The sequence below is a fragment of the Cydia pomonella genome, chromosome 7 (assembly GCF_033807575.1).
Source record: "Cydia pomonella isolate Wapato2018A chromosome 7, ilCydPomo1, whole genome shotgun sequence".
Classification (NCBI taxonomy): domain Eukaryota; kingdom Metazoa; phylum Arthropoda; class Insecta; order Lepidoptera; family Tortricidae; genus Cydia; species Cydia pomonella.
Genome location: NC_084709.1, coordinates 16,326,527 through 16,342,053, shown reverse-complemented (window position 1 = coordinate 16,342,053; position 15,527 = coordinate 16,326,527). Strand labels below are relative to the sequence as shown.

The window sequence follows — 15,527 nt, the reverse complement described above, 5'->3', positions numbered from 1 at the left end:
TCTCCCTTCAATTATAGATTTCATGAAAGTATCATGCTGTATCAGGTACTTCAACATATTTGCTCTTCTGTTTTCAATCATTCTCAGCAGAGGTCTCTTCTCATCTAAGTACCAAATCTAATATTTCCGTGTTTGTTTTCCTCTCTTTCCAGCTTATATCTTCCATTCTTCTCCATATCCACATTTTAAAAGCGCTTAATCTGTCTCTTTCAGATATTTAATAATAATTCAATAAAAAATCAAAAATAATAATGCATATCTCGTAAAAAATACGAATATTATATCATGCTTGCATACTTGGACGCTCCACAATCCACACTACCTTTTTTTTATACGACGTCGGTGGCAAACAAGCATACGGCCCGCCTGATGGTAAGCAGTATCCGTAACCTATGTACGCCTGCAACTCCAGGAGTCCTAGGGTTATAAAACCTATTTTGATTTTGACATTATACATCCTGTGTCGTGTTCCTAATTCCTATTAAATACATAGTTATATGATTCAAGCGTATAAGTATTTACGATTTTTGGCTATCTATGCAGAGTGAATATTCCTAACGGATCAGCCACTAACTACTGGAGCCTGGATATAACGCCGCTACCTTTGGATCTGGATGTGTTATTAATTATATTTTATTGACAACCAGCGATTTTTTGTAGTTAAAAAAATAACTTCTTGAAGTTAATCGACCAACTTTTTTTTAAAGGATTAAAAGCCTAGCAGGTTCTAATCAAGGTACTACAGCAGGCATAATGGTTAAAAATTTTTTTTTTTTTATATATGTATCATTCAACATACTAACAGCAAATAAGTTAGAGAGGGTGGCACCGAACCGTCTGTCATCGTTAAAGCGTTCGCAAAAGTTTATTGTACGGGAAGTTACATAATTTGATAAGCGATAAGACCGCCTGTTGTTTTCCTCATAATGTGATGTATTATTTGTATTGTTTCTGTATTGAAGGTAAAGTGTGCAATAAAGAGTATTGTATTGTATAACTCACTCCTGAGTGATGTTGGTCAGTTTGCTAAATGTGGTTGGTGCAAGAAGCTCTTAATCTGCTTTATTTACAAGTAGGTACACGATTACTTAGTAGTTAAATTTCTCATTCTACTTGACATAATGAGTTTCGTCCTACGGCTGTAGCTTCGCCTCGCTCCGGTCCAATGGCGCCGAACCAACAAAAGAGCAAAAAGAAAAAGAAATTGGGAAAAATAACGCCCAACCCTTTAATTACAGTCCGCTGAGCGAGGTTCCTCTGGATCTTATCTTTTAGCCTGTTTTATAAGTTGTGTTAAATGGTTTTATATTGGGACAGGCTAAGAATAAATGATAAGTATATTTGTCATAATGAAGGTTGAGAGCTAAGTGTTGTTATTTTGAAGCAGTTAAGTATTTTAAATAGGTATCTGTGACACAGGTCTTACGCCGATAATAAGTTTGATAATGCAAATAGACCACATACACATACCTACTAATTTCGAAGTTGATGTGACGTTCCCCTATAGGTTACTCAATTTTAATGTGGAATATTCTCTGAATCCACTCTTCAATCAACTAATCAAATATGTATGTAATAATTAACTTCTCCTGTTTTCATATCTATTATACTATGATAATTTTATTAATAATTGATTTTATAATTTAAATTTGGTAACTTGACATATAATTAATTGTAAATGAATTTGATGTATGTATTTCTAATTTATATAAGATAGTGTTATTATTGCTAATTAGTTTCATTAGATATGTTGACATTTATTTACTGTGTATTAAATGTGACACAATGTTGCACGCCAATAAATGGCTAAATGTAAATGGAAACCCAAATTATCACCCTAACATCTTGTAATCTATGTACCTACATTCTTGCAAATAAACATTTATTTTATCTTATCTCAAACACTAAGGTAATGCAAGTATGTAGTATTTATATACATATATTAAATCAAGTAAAGAAGTAGAGGTAAAACAACAAGAATTGTCATTGTACAAGTCTTGTCATACCACACGCGTAAGTTGCAATTTTTTTCGCAAGGTACAAATTCCTAATATTCATAATTAGCTAGTAGGTATTTTAATGAAGTGAGCGAAACAAATACTCTAGACACAATTTACCTAATAACTGAATAGCTTTCTGTTCTTCAAATAGTAATCATTTAATTAATATTTTTATTACAAGTAAATTGAGTAGGTATTTCGTTATATTCTTATAGGGAGAATGTATAATAAGTAGGTACCTAAGGAATATTGAAATGTTTTGGCGGAACCTTTTGTCCCGAGGCCACAATTCGCTAACTTTTAATTAAGGAAGTTTGGTCATTAGCATCTTCAGATATAGAACCCATTACGTTTTACACAATAACCACTTTGCTACCTACAGCTACGTTAGGTACCTAATAGGTACTATTAAGGTTGGATAGAAATTCACATCATTCCATGACCCGAAGAAAAAAATACTGTACTTGTCTATTTCCTTGCTTATTTACTATTTATACTCGATACGTTTTATGGATTTTTCTGTAAAAAGTGACTCGTTTCAATTGCTCTAGGTACATCTAAGAGTACAGTTAGAACTATATTGTCTTATTATATTACTATTTATATTCAAAATTAAACTGTCAATCACACCCTAAGTTTTGATTCTGAATATAAATAAGAGTTTAGTGTACCCAGCTGTCGTACATTCCGTTCTTAAAAAAGAAAACATAGGAAAAAGCAACCTACCAATGCAATTAAAGTAGAAACATTAAACCGTGATACAGTTTTACTACAGTCTGTCCCTCAATTTCTCATTTATCTCTGCAAATCCCTTCGGCATTTAATGAAGAGCGGCGCCAAAGCTTACCTGTCGGCGAGCCTTTGCCTCTATTAGACAATAAAAAACTAATGCCTATACAGTGCAGCATCCCAGTAACTTCTCACAGTTTCTTACCTCCCCTCTCCCGCTCCGCCATAGAATAAAACAACCTTCCAAGGATACAACCACCGTAATTTAAGACCCGGCTTACCTCAGTGTTTGCGAATCAATTCGAACTCTGCTGAGCAAAGAATAGAATTCGATTTGTCTAGCTGAGACTGCACTGCACTTTATTGATTTCGCAAGCGATTTTAGACTCTATTTCCGGTTTGCAAGGTTTGTTTTTGAAGTCGATGGGATGGCTGGAGTTAGTAGCAAGGTGAAGGAAGGTGGAAGTGTAAAGGGGGTTCATTAATCCCCGCGCCCTGCGCTCACGCACTTTCATGAATGGACCGAACAGGTTGATGTATTCCAATCACAGGATGATTAAATTAGTGACTTGTTAAAAATTGAGGCTCTATAAAGTAAACACATTGATGTGTGAGTGTGATGGCCATACCATGTTTAAAACCAAACCTAAATGTTTTAATCGTTCGTAGAACAATAGCACATAAAGTGGAATAGACAATCGTGTGCCATCTAAACCTCTTTACTTATACATTCTTGAGAAATTCAGGTCGATCGGCGAGAAAAACAAAATCGAGGTACCAACAAAAATGTTTAATGCAAAATTGGCACTTTGCTGACTTAAAATGTGTGATGTCATCAATTCCTTTGTGCCTTGGAGATGAGTGGCAATCGCATTCGTGACATAAAAACGGAATTGACCGAAACACAATGGGCGTGTGTACATTTATTGTAGGTACAACGTCGAAAGTTATTGTAACGGCTACGGTATTCTCAATTTGTCTTCGTCTTCGGTATTATACCTCACTGTATATGTTTATTGCTTTAAACACTGGCTTAGGGCCTAAGATCCGTCAATCTTATTATTACTTACCGTCAGGTGAAAATGCTTTTAGTGAATATTTATACTTCTCTTGTAAATATTTTTCTGAATCCCGAAAACATTATCATTTGTCTGCTTGTATCAACGCTTGTCATCGTTAAGTTTAAGATTCTTTTTGGTATCACAACTGGTGGCCGCCTGTGCACGTCCTGTATGTGAGGGTTCGAAGGAAGCGCCGCAACGTCCGGCCGCGTGGATGTAGCGTGATGCTCTTTTTGCTTTTCGGTTTGTTTTTTGTTCATCTCATTTATTTATTCCGATGTAATCTCTTCCAGCTCGTTTTTTGTTCAGTCGGCCTTCAGTGTTACCTGTGCCGGGACGCCAATGCCTTGTCTATCGGTTCGCTCCCCGTTGTCTTTGGATAATCAGTTTTTTGCAAATTCAATCTAATTAGCTGGTGTGAAAGTGCTTAGCGATTACATGCGTTTTTTAGTGCTACATTTTCAAGAATATGTTCTTGTGGTTCAGCATTAGGTGCACTAGTGTTTGATTGTGTGTTGCCTGCGGGCTGTGATGATGGAATCGCTGGATTATCTGCTGGTTCTTGCTCGGACTTCGTTGCACAACCTCGATCTTCTACAAATGGAACCTCCTCATTCACCCAAGTTCAATCTGCCTTTATGGCAGCCGTGGGTAGCATCTCCTCAAAAAGGTATAATCTAAAATTTACGAGTATTTCAAAGAATATTACGATTTTAGACTGTATGTATAGACATGGCCTACATTTTTTATATGACTTTGCTCATATGAAAGATTCAAAGTTTTAATACGCCTTTTATATTTGTTATGTACAATAGACTTCAAAATATTTTTTTACCGTCTTCTTCTACGTCGTACTCATATGATCATTAAACAATAGGAGCACCTCAATATTTTGGCGCTATTCTGATTCATAATTATTTTGGTAATTAACTAAGTGGGTAGGTAGTTATGTGGCGCCAACCACGCTCCTTAATGAGTTCGTCTCTATAAAATTACTGTCTATCTAAATCAGTTGATGAGAATAAGATTGGACCGGATTCCAATTAAAAGTTTAGGCTCAGCTCGAGTTTACACAACAGGGCTGGAGCTTCCTCCAATAATCATTTTCACACTGTGTTATCTCGTCTATATGTTATTGTAATTATTTTAACAATGAATATTTCTCATTAAGATATTACTCTAAGCTTGTTCTAGTATACTTCATCGCATCACATTAAGGTAACGAACCATAGTTTAATTTCATTCATAGCATTTGACGCCTATGTGCAAAAAATAGAGTGCAACATACATAAGTTCAGATACAAAACGTCTCGCAACTTCCGCAAAATAAAAACGCCCCAAGAATGGAAACACATGTGGAGATTGTATATTTCTGTTGTATTTGTAAATATGTAATGTAAGTTTTCAAACGTTTTGTACAAGTAAGTGTGACGTAATGAAACGACATAAGTAATGACAATCATCAACATCATAAATCCCCTTAGGTATTACACAATTTTTGCTCTTAAGTATTTAAATCCAAAAGATCTATAGGCTACTGGACTACCAATAACTGACCGCAGATTCTCAGGTTCTAATAGCGCTTTGTATTGTTATAGAAACTCCAAGCACAGCTTCGAGCGGCGAGTCGGAGGGTGATCGGACGCTGTCGCCAGAAACGCCGCGGGCTCAGCCGAAGGAGCTCACGGGCAAGTGGAGGCGCGAGCGTCGAACCAGGCAGCCCGACTACAGGCCCAGGTTAGTTCACATCACTGTTGTTGACACGAGGATGATAAACAAGAGTTGCTACAGTGAGAGTACGATCGGACACTGCCAATGGAAACGCCGCGCTCAGCTGAAAAAGCTCACAGGCTACCGGAGACGTGAGCGCCGGACTAGGCAGTAGGCAGCCCAACTACAGGTCCAGGTTAGAACACATCACATCACAGTTGTTCTCACGAGGATGTTAGATTAGATTACCTACCCAAAAAGTAGATAATCCCAGAGGCGAACCTTTGCTTGGGATGTTGTAACTCCTTGGGATGATTTATGACATAATTACGTAAGGAATATTTTGGTAATTTTTACTCCGCCCTGTCACCATGTAAATTACGAGTGATTTACACTTATTATTCGAATAGTAAACAGTCTGGCCTTTAGCGCACTATACACTACTAGAGCAGAAAACCAAAAGATATTACTTTAATATATGTATGCAAGTATACCTATCCTAAGGAAATAAAAGGCTTTTTATTTTATTTTATTATTATTACAATTTCTTTCACAAACTAGCTCAAGCAGGCATTATTCCCTAGCTTTTCTCCATACTTAGTTGGTTTGCCAAACTACACAACTGCCTATGCCGAAATTAATAAGCCACGTTGTATCAAATGTGCGTAGAACATTATCCAAGCTACATGTAACTAGACTCCCTAGAGTTTAGACCTTCAACTTTCACTTGCTTTCCACTCAGGTATTAATATGGAAATGGTGCACCCGTGTTAGCTTATGAATTTATTAGAATCGTTTTTCTCACCTTTCCTCGGCTTTGTGTAGGCGATGTCAGGTGAAATTGAATTTTTGATTTAAGCTAAGTTTGTAACCGCAGGGCACAGACATGGGGATCTGATGTTAGTCGCTAATTATGTTCTTAATTCTTGCTGATATATTTTATCTAACTATTCTACGTTGGTTACATTTTCTTAAAATATGTATTGTAGGTACATTTAGTCCCTACTTGTTTCTCGAACAAAGGTTTATTTATCACCGAGTCGTGTTTTTTCCTTTAAGATCATGTACAGAAAAGTGCCAGACGTAGGTAGATGCCTTGGCTATCTAATATCGGAATGGGAGGACTATTTTTCGTGAGCACTGTATGTCCCGAACAAAGCAGGGATCGCCTACTTTTTCACTTGTTTCATTTCGTTGGAAGCAAGCAATAATCGAACTTGAACCTACTGATTTCGACGACGTTTGAAATGTAAATTTAAATTTCCAGAGAAAACGGCAAGATGGCGCTCCGCTCGCAATCATTCAACGAGCGGAGGAGTGGTCCCGCACTGTCGCGGGCGCCGCACAGCGATGGCGAGTTGGATGACGATGACGCGCCCGCCAACCTGACTACTAATGGGAAAGGTAAGACTTTTATTCCATAAATCCAATGTCGTTAAATTCTGTTGGGTCCGTATCGACACCTTATGACTTATATTGTACTTCGCCTATTGTACTTCTGCTACGTGCAATAAAGTTTAAAGTAAATAAATTTATTTAGGTCTCATCATCTTCATTTGGCAGTGAATTTGTAGTAGGTCATTTAATGAACAGCTAAACGGTCGCGTAGGAAGGCGAACTGCACCAACCTTTACCTCTATGGGAAAGGTAATAAGAATAATATATAAGTCATGAAAGAAATACTGCCGACTTCATAGTCGAAATACAGCACCCATTGTGCAATCTGACGGTGTGAAGTTTTCTTTTGTTACGAGTGTTTTTTTAGTCTACTCTATTGGCATAAGGAACAGAAATCAAACTGCATAAATTATAATAAAAGCTGCCATTAATAGATAATACTGTTTTAAGAGTATAAATCGAGAAAAATAAATTCTCTCTGAAAATCCGGCTTAGAAAATACAACACCTGTCGCTTTTTACCCCAATACTTACCCACACTTTTTCACAGCGAATTGTGTTATTCAAACTGTCATACATATTTATAGCGTAAAGATACGAACAACTAGAATCCCTATCTATTCTGCAGTAGGTATAGCGAATTATATATGAAGTGTAATCTACGTTTCTTGGAAACCTTCACTGAGAATTGTATATTGAGTTCTTAGAATTTTGTATTGATGTTGCGAACCGATTATTATCGCGTGTAATATGTAATTTTAAATGTACCCTACACATAGATATCATCATCATTAGTGGCATTTACGTCTTTACCGGACGATTTAAGCATTGACAGCTACTTAAAATAGGTAGGTATTCAATTTAATCATCTTATGTGTGCTTTTGCACCTGAGCCTACTGGCTACGTTCCTAACAACAGCAGTGCGCCGCCTAACGTTAAGAGATTTTGGGGACTTGTGAAATAATACCTATAATTATTAATTTCATTTATTTTGAAAAAGTACGCCAGTTGTCGAGATTAGTTGCCAAGCGGACCCTAGGCTCCCATGAGCTGTGGCAAAATGCCGGGACAACGTGAGGAAGAAGATTTTGAAAAAGTGTTTCTCTGAATAAAAAAAGCGCTATTTCGCTAATTTTATACAGTCAGGTGCTGAGAATTCTGACACCCCCGGCATTGAGCTTTAGAAACAATAAAAACATTGTTTTATCTGATTCTGGATCCCACTATTGAAAACACTATTACACTAAGATATACGTATAAGTACGTAGCCTTTAACTAAAACTACAACCGTTTGATTATTCATAAGGTTTTGTTTGATGACATAAAACCTTGTCCAAATTTCCGAAATAGCATCAAACGCCGACACATTAAGCGAGTCGCACGTGTAAACGACCCATTTTTCCCCAGCTAAATAGCCTAAATAGGATTATAATACAATTTGCTCATCAAATTCAACAAAGTGTTCATAAAACCCTTATTACAAGTAAATGAACTCTTATTCTCGATTGCCCCGAGGAAAGAGTAATAAAGGTAGACATTCTTGTGATGTTCTTAAACAGCCGCCATTTTAATTTATAGACCATTAATCATCAAGTATAATAATTATTCGTATAAATTAACAGAATATTGATTCTAGGTAGGAAAACACGAATTATGCAGTTGTAAACCTCAAACATAATGATAGAAATTATAGACTTATTCATGAAAATTAAACATACATTAATATTTAATCATCTTTATCGCTTAATGTAAACATGCTAATAATAATAATAAAAACTATTAGTTTACGTGTGCATTGCATGCTTTGCGAAATTAGCAAGACCAGACACTTGTGTACCTACTTGTATCTGTCCTTCTCTACCTACTTGTATCTATAAACAAAATAATTTGTTGTTATTAAGGTGTACTGCCGGTGCTATTTTCCTACACAAATCCCGTTCAGTCCCAAGGGCATTCCCTAACTGCTATTTAATAACCTAAGTAAATAAAACATTATTAGACAAGAACTGTGTCCATTAGAATTTATGTATTCTCTTCAACGCTCGCCCGGATAAATAATAGTTTTCGCAGAAAACATACAAAACAGTCTCTCGACTCGTACTTTCCAGCCACGTTCTCTAAATTTAATTACGTTGGGCGTTTGTTACCCGCCTCGGAGGAACGTCTCGGTTACACGCGCGCCTTGCTGAAAAGGATTTCAGATTACACGTATAAAATAGTTGTTGTCAAGTTTTGAGAGATTGAATAAATTTTATGATCATGAAATAGCTGAAAGATGTTATAAAGGAGCGCTTTATAGTTTTTTAGGAATGTAATATGAAATACTCTGCACTTCTTTAATATGATACTGGAAAAAGTACGCCCGATGGTAAGCGGCTATCTTGACTACATGAGCGAATACAATTCCATAAGTAGGGCAAAACTTCTTGCGGAAGTTTATTAAGGGTTTACTGGCGTTTAGGGAATATCGCTGTCAATATTACCCTCGCCCCTTTTTAACCTATGATGCTACGTGTATAACACCTACTTTACGAAAGTAAAAGATAGACTTTTGATTCCAAATAACCTTAAACTGTAAAATTGTTTTCTAACGGAAGTTGCACAAAGTTAAAGCCAACAAATTACTGAATCAAAGCTGTTGCTTTATTGTTATGAGTGCCAATAAATCATGTATGAATGTCACAAAGACTTCTTAATATTTATGTTGTCAACGTACACGAGCGCGAGGTGGTCGCCACCTGTTGCTGAATCAAAGAATGGGAAAACTCCCCCTTAGTTATAGGAAAATAGGCGTCTGATTGGTTTTCGCACGTTGCTCGAATAACAATCGGTAATCGACATTCCTCGTTATCTTAACGTGAGAAGTACTTATTGTTGTAAACAAGTACTAAAGGTCGGTGCGAAGTAAATATTTGGTGTTAATACTTAACTACTGTCTGTTATCTAGTACGTGCCAATGTCCTTGTAAAGGAACTGTTCAAATTGAATTAATGATATTAAATAATGTTCCTAATTTTAAACTGCAAAATGACTCCAGAACTTAAGAGATCAGAGATGGGTGCGTCATGAAACGTATTCGCACTTTTGGTATAATTTTACTTTACAAACGTGCATAACGTATAATAACGTTAAGTATAATGTACGAATTATCTATTTTCAAAATAGTATAAGCTCATAATGATATAACATACATAAAATATATCATTGTTTCGCCTAACGAGCATAAGAAATAATTCCGTTTGAAATAATCTCGATTTAGTATACATATCAAAATGTCGAATAACATTTTAAATAATATTTGAATATAAAGCAGCAGAGCGTGTAGATACTGTCACGGAAGAGTATTGTTTGACAGAGTACAGATAGGTGCGACGACGAGCGAAGCGAGGAGGAGCGTGTTAGGTGAACTGCGAGCTAATTGAACTGACTTATTTTTTTTTATTGATTTTCGTATAAAACTCTTTGTGTTACTATTTTAGTTTCTACTCATCATAACCCTACAGATTTTAGAGACAAAGTTTGTCGGGGAATAGAGAGAAACATGGGTACCTAATGGAGAGAAATAATAATAATAATAAATAATAAATCATGTAAAGCGTAAACTTATTTCTAAAGCTTATTATACCACACAAGACTACATGAATGAATAAAACAACGTGGGATTAATTGTGATTCGAAATGATTAATTATTTGTTATATTTGAATAATGATGATGAAATGGATATTCCAATGCATGTATTTCCTTTGTTGTTTTTATTATATTTGTTTGACATTTAGAATTTATTCTAGAAACAATCTAGACTAGTATTTTTTATACATTTTTTTTTTGTATGACTGTATTTTGTGAAAGTTTTAGTATTAAATTTGATCTATGAATTATATTCATTAGTATTATATATGGAATAATATTTACAACATCAATAAATTGCTCTGATAATTAGATTAATATAATTATATGTAATACTGTCTTACTATTCATAAGTGCTTGTTGCTAGGCCTACATGAATAAAGTATATTTGAATTTAATTGAATTGAATAGACAGAAAAGAGAGAAAGTTCGGCGTTTATTAGTATGTTACTTTTTTATATTATTATTGGTAATGTTTGTTATATATTTTTAAAGTTATATTAATTCAACATTATATTACATGAATTTTATCATAAATGATAGTATACTTAAAGGGTGTTATTAATTATGAAATTATATTTTTCGTTGTTATTCGTTATAATCGTTATTCTTAGTGAATGTTATACTTTTAAATATTATACTATTAGAGTTTATATGTTCTATGGAATATACCATAAGTACGTATACGTTTCATTACTTACCCATCAGAGACTAGGCAAAATATTTTTTCAATGGCCTTAGCAAGTTAACACAAAAAAAATTGTGTTTATTAACTATCAATTTCAAATATAGGTAGAATATATGTAAAAAAAAAGGCCATTATATATATATTCATACAACCAACTGAACAGTTAACTATTGCTTAAAAACGTTGCATTTATCGTTTCCTTTTACGCCATTATGCTTCCATTGTGATTAAAAACTTTAGTGAACAAATCCCTTTCGCCCGCAGCGCCCCCCGAGTACCCGGGCAAGCACGAGGCGCCCATCGACATGCGGCTGCGCTCGCGGCCCGCGCCGCCGCCCTACAACCGGCCCTCCGTCATCACCAAGAGCGACACGCCGCCTGGTAACTATACCTACTACCTACTTACCAATTATACACCCAATTAGAAATTACCATGATGTTTATTACCACAACATTTTCCGACTGCCGGGCTGAAGCTATTAATATACATAAGTATTTGCATAAGCAATTTAGTGTCGAAGCGAGCAATTTATTCTAATTTTAAACGATAGGCTTTACATTAATTATGAACGGACGTAGCGTACTTAGTTCCTGCTCTTTACGAATTTGATTTAGCGATGTTTGATGCCCTGGCATGTCTAAAATTGGAATAGGTAGGGTGACGGCTATAGTTATTGTTAAGAGTTGCCAATTACTATGGAGGAAACAATAACTATAGCAGTCCCCCTATTGTAAGTACTACATGATTATTACCACACAATGTTGTCAAACTTGTCTTGTCTATAGTGTTTATTATTAAGTCTGTATTTTCCTCAGGTTCAATGTCGATGTGCGACCCAGTAATCGACGAGCACTTCAGAAGGTCGCTCGGCGACGACTACATGAACCTGTTCAAGAAGAACACCGAGAACAGCCAGCCCGGCCCCAAGCCCAACACCAAGGACCGCGCCAGCAGCCCTATCCAGTTCAAACCCGAGGAGCCTCCCAAACCCGCCAAAATCATCGCCATGGAGGTCGACGACGCCTCTCTCTCCGTCGATGACCACTTCGCCAAAGCCCTAGGCGACACGTGGAGGCAAATACAAACCTCCAGATTAAGGGAAACGGAGAAAACACAAGCCAAAGGCGGCGTCGACGACCACTTCAGCAAAGCGCTCGGCGACACGTGGAAGAAAATACAAAACCCGAAACTCAATCTCAACGACGAGAAGAAAGATCAAACGACGAAAATTATTTCGAGAAGCGGCGTCGTGATATAATAGCGTCGTTGCGGCCTGGCGGTTCCGTTAACGACTCGGTATTTACGAGTCATTTCACGATACTAGCTCGAGTATCAATAAATTCCCACTTGTTTAATATTAAGCTATTTACCGTGAGCGCGGTGGCTCGTAACGTTTACGTTCGACATCCGAATCCATGACAATCTGTTACCTATTAGGCTTTGGGAAGTATTTTTTTAAAGTTATTTAGTCAATTAGTAGTCACCAGTTACACTATATAAGTTATTACCTCAATATAAACGCTTCTGCACGATTCACTGTACTTAGGATTAAGTGTTGTAAATATTAGTCACTTATTATTGTTTAAGCTTTAGCGTTCGGTGGGGTAAAGGTGTCGTGTGTAACTATTCTTGTAACTGTAATGTTCCTCATATTATAAGTTAGGTTTCAGTGGATTCTGATTCGAATAAGCGACAATGAAGTACCCATCGAAATTGAATGTCAGTACCTACTATGTGTAAATAAAGTTAAGTAAATATAAGATATATTTATAGCTAAAGATTTCATTGTTCTCTGATTGTGTTATTGAGCGTACATAGTACATAGTAACTAATAAATTAGATAGGGCTAAATCAATGGAAGAAAAGGTGTTCCTATCATAGATGTCTGTTGTTTCGGATTTATTTCCGATTAGGTAACTATGCTTGATGATGTTTTATGGAAAAAAAATATATTTATGATGAGAACTGAGGATAACTGGTTTAGTTGGTAAAAAAAGCGTCATTTGGAACAAATTTACTTAGTTTTGTAGGGTGAAAGACCAGGGAATTCAGGTCAAAACTCCTTAGCCCTTAAAATAATACCCTGAAAGCGATAAGTACGTGTGGTATTGTAAGGGCTGAAGCCACGTACACCAAAGCCAAATTATTCAAATGCCAAGGGTATAACCGTGCAGCGTCAGATCAAAAATGTAAAATAATTCGGTTATCATCCACCTGCAACTGTATGATGGCTTCGCTTATCGCATAACAATAGCGAGGTACAACAAAGCGTACCTATGTATAGAAAATTCTATACTAAAATACTGAATAATGTTTAAATGTTTTTTTTTTTTTTATCACGTGTTAAACGCAACCATAGTGGGCCTTGCCATAATAAACACGCACATCTTTGTCCATTTATTTCGAAATAGATCAAGATGGCAAGCCGTATAGAATTTAAACGTCGAGTTGTAATTACCTATTCTTATTATTAAAGTCTTAAGACGTTGTCACGTAAAACCTGAAGAGGCTTTTAAATGTTTTTGCTTACAATAATACGCAAAATAACTTATTTACGGTAAAACCAACGTAGAAAACGAAGCTTCAACGGAAACTGTTAGCAATGTACATGTTCCTTGAGGTCGATTCAGATAAGTGGCTGTTACGAAAGGGTTGCGGTGTGTCTGATAAGGGGCCGGAGTTTCCATAGCACCGCGAAACGTGAGATATGGCTTCTGGAGAACAAAGCCACTCCGTATATTGAAATAGTAACAGAAACGAATGATTTCATATTCGTATATTTTCTATTTAATAAGTCCACTATTGACATCATATCCTGAGAATGTTTATCTGTTATAAGTGTAATCCAAACCCAAGTTATGAGGATTTAAGAAAACGACAAAGCGCTTCGAGAAAGGGTAGGTAGTGCCCTTGCACTTCTCTTGGCTCGTCTTGGCGGGAGCACGGTAGTATTGGTATTTTACGTTGTATGCTTTCATGTTAGCAATAGTAACGTACCTGTATACTAACATGCAAGCATACAACATAATACAAAGAACAAAATTATTAATTAAATATATTGATTTATTAACCCTTAGATCGCCAAGCAATATTTAATTTATTAATAAAATGAATTATTGCTTTGAAATATACTTTTACATGAAATATTATTACAGAATTTACCTCTTACTCTTTGTCTTGTCAATCAAAGCGAACATCATATTCTGGTACTTGAAATTTAAGTGTTACTTATTAATTTTATATAATCTATAATAAGAAAGATAATTATATTCTCTCAAGGATTCCTTGTAAACATAATCTAGGCACCATATCTCTCTAATTTCGTACGGTGCTATGAAAACTCCGGTCCGGTTCTAATAAAAATAATAATTGTAAATAATAATTACTATTTATGCACTTTATATTGTAAGATGTCGTTGAACATACGCAAATACACAATAAGCCTGAAGAAATGTTGTGTTTTATTACATTTCCTTGGATATAATGGGAGTTCTGGAACTTGGTTTTATAAGACAGCTTTACTTAATAATTACAGAGCACTTTCCTACTATAACTAATAAATTACAGATGGGACGACCGGTCTGGTCTACTGACCCTACCTACTTACCTATAAAGCCTATGGTCACGGGTTCGAATCCTAGTACCTAAGGGCATTTATTTGTGTGATGAACACAGATATTTGTTCCTGAGTCATGGGTGTTTTCTATGTATTTATCTATATATGTTCGTATGTATAATATCGCCTAATACTCATAGTACAAACTTTGTTTAGTTTGGGGCTAAGTTGACCTATAAAAAAAATAGATGGAGCAAAAGAAGACTCACAGTCAACACGCATTTGCGCTCCCTTACTAATTTATAGTTCGTGTCATTCACGATGACGCGCAGATGTGTCAAATGTAACTTTTTAAAACATGATAATACGGGTCAAGGCACGCGTCTTCGTGAATGACACAATCTATAGTTCGATAACACCTGTTCAGTTCAGTCATGCAAATGGGTGAATCAAATTTTTGGTTCACTTGGTTGCCAGGGTTACGTCACCTGGGTCACACTTTAAAATATAATAATTATATCGCATCAAACAGGCATTTAATGGTAATTTTAAGATCATTTCTTTAATCCTGTAAGTAGTAGGCATGTGTTGGAGCATTTCTCTAACAGTCAAACAGCATAGAACAAGTTGATTACCCCAAACATAAAAGCGTGGCGGCTTGATAATTCAGAGTCTATTAGGGGTAGTCAACGTAAGGGAAGCATGGCTTTACTTAACGGCTTAACTTTGTTTTGCCCCATATAATGCGGGCGCTGA

The 15,527-nt window shown here is 36.0% G+C and overlaps 1 protein-coding gene across 2 annotated transcripts in view; it reads left to right on the top strand.

The window, feature by feature from the left end:
* LOC133519989 (transcription cofactor vestigial-like protein 4) overlaps window positions 1-14,667 on the top strand; it is a 43,342-nt gene extending 28,675 nt beyond the window's left edge. The window contains exons 1-5 of one of the 2 annotated variants that reach the window (XM_061854213.1): window positions 4,322-4,460; window positions 5,389-5,527; window positions 6,768-6,904; window positions 11,479-11,595; window positions 12,031-14,667. In XM_061854213.1, the coding sequence (XP_061710197.1) occupies window positions 4,322-4,460; window positions 5,389-5,527; window positions 6,768-6,904; window positions 11,479-11,595; window positions 12,031-12,473 (975 nt within the window). In that variant the 3' untranslated portion in view covers window positions 12,474-14,667. Of the gene's footprint in view, window positions 1-4,321; window positions 4,461-5,388; window positions 5,528-6,767; window positions 6,905-11,478; window positions 11,596-12,030 lie in introns of those variants that run through there. The other variant, XM_061854212.1, reaches the window with a different exon arrangement.
* Window positions 14,668-15,527: the final 860 nt, after the last annotated feature.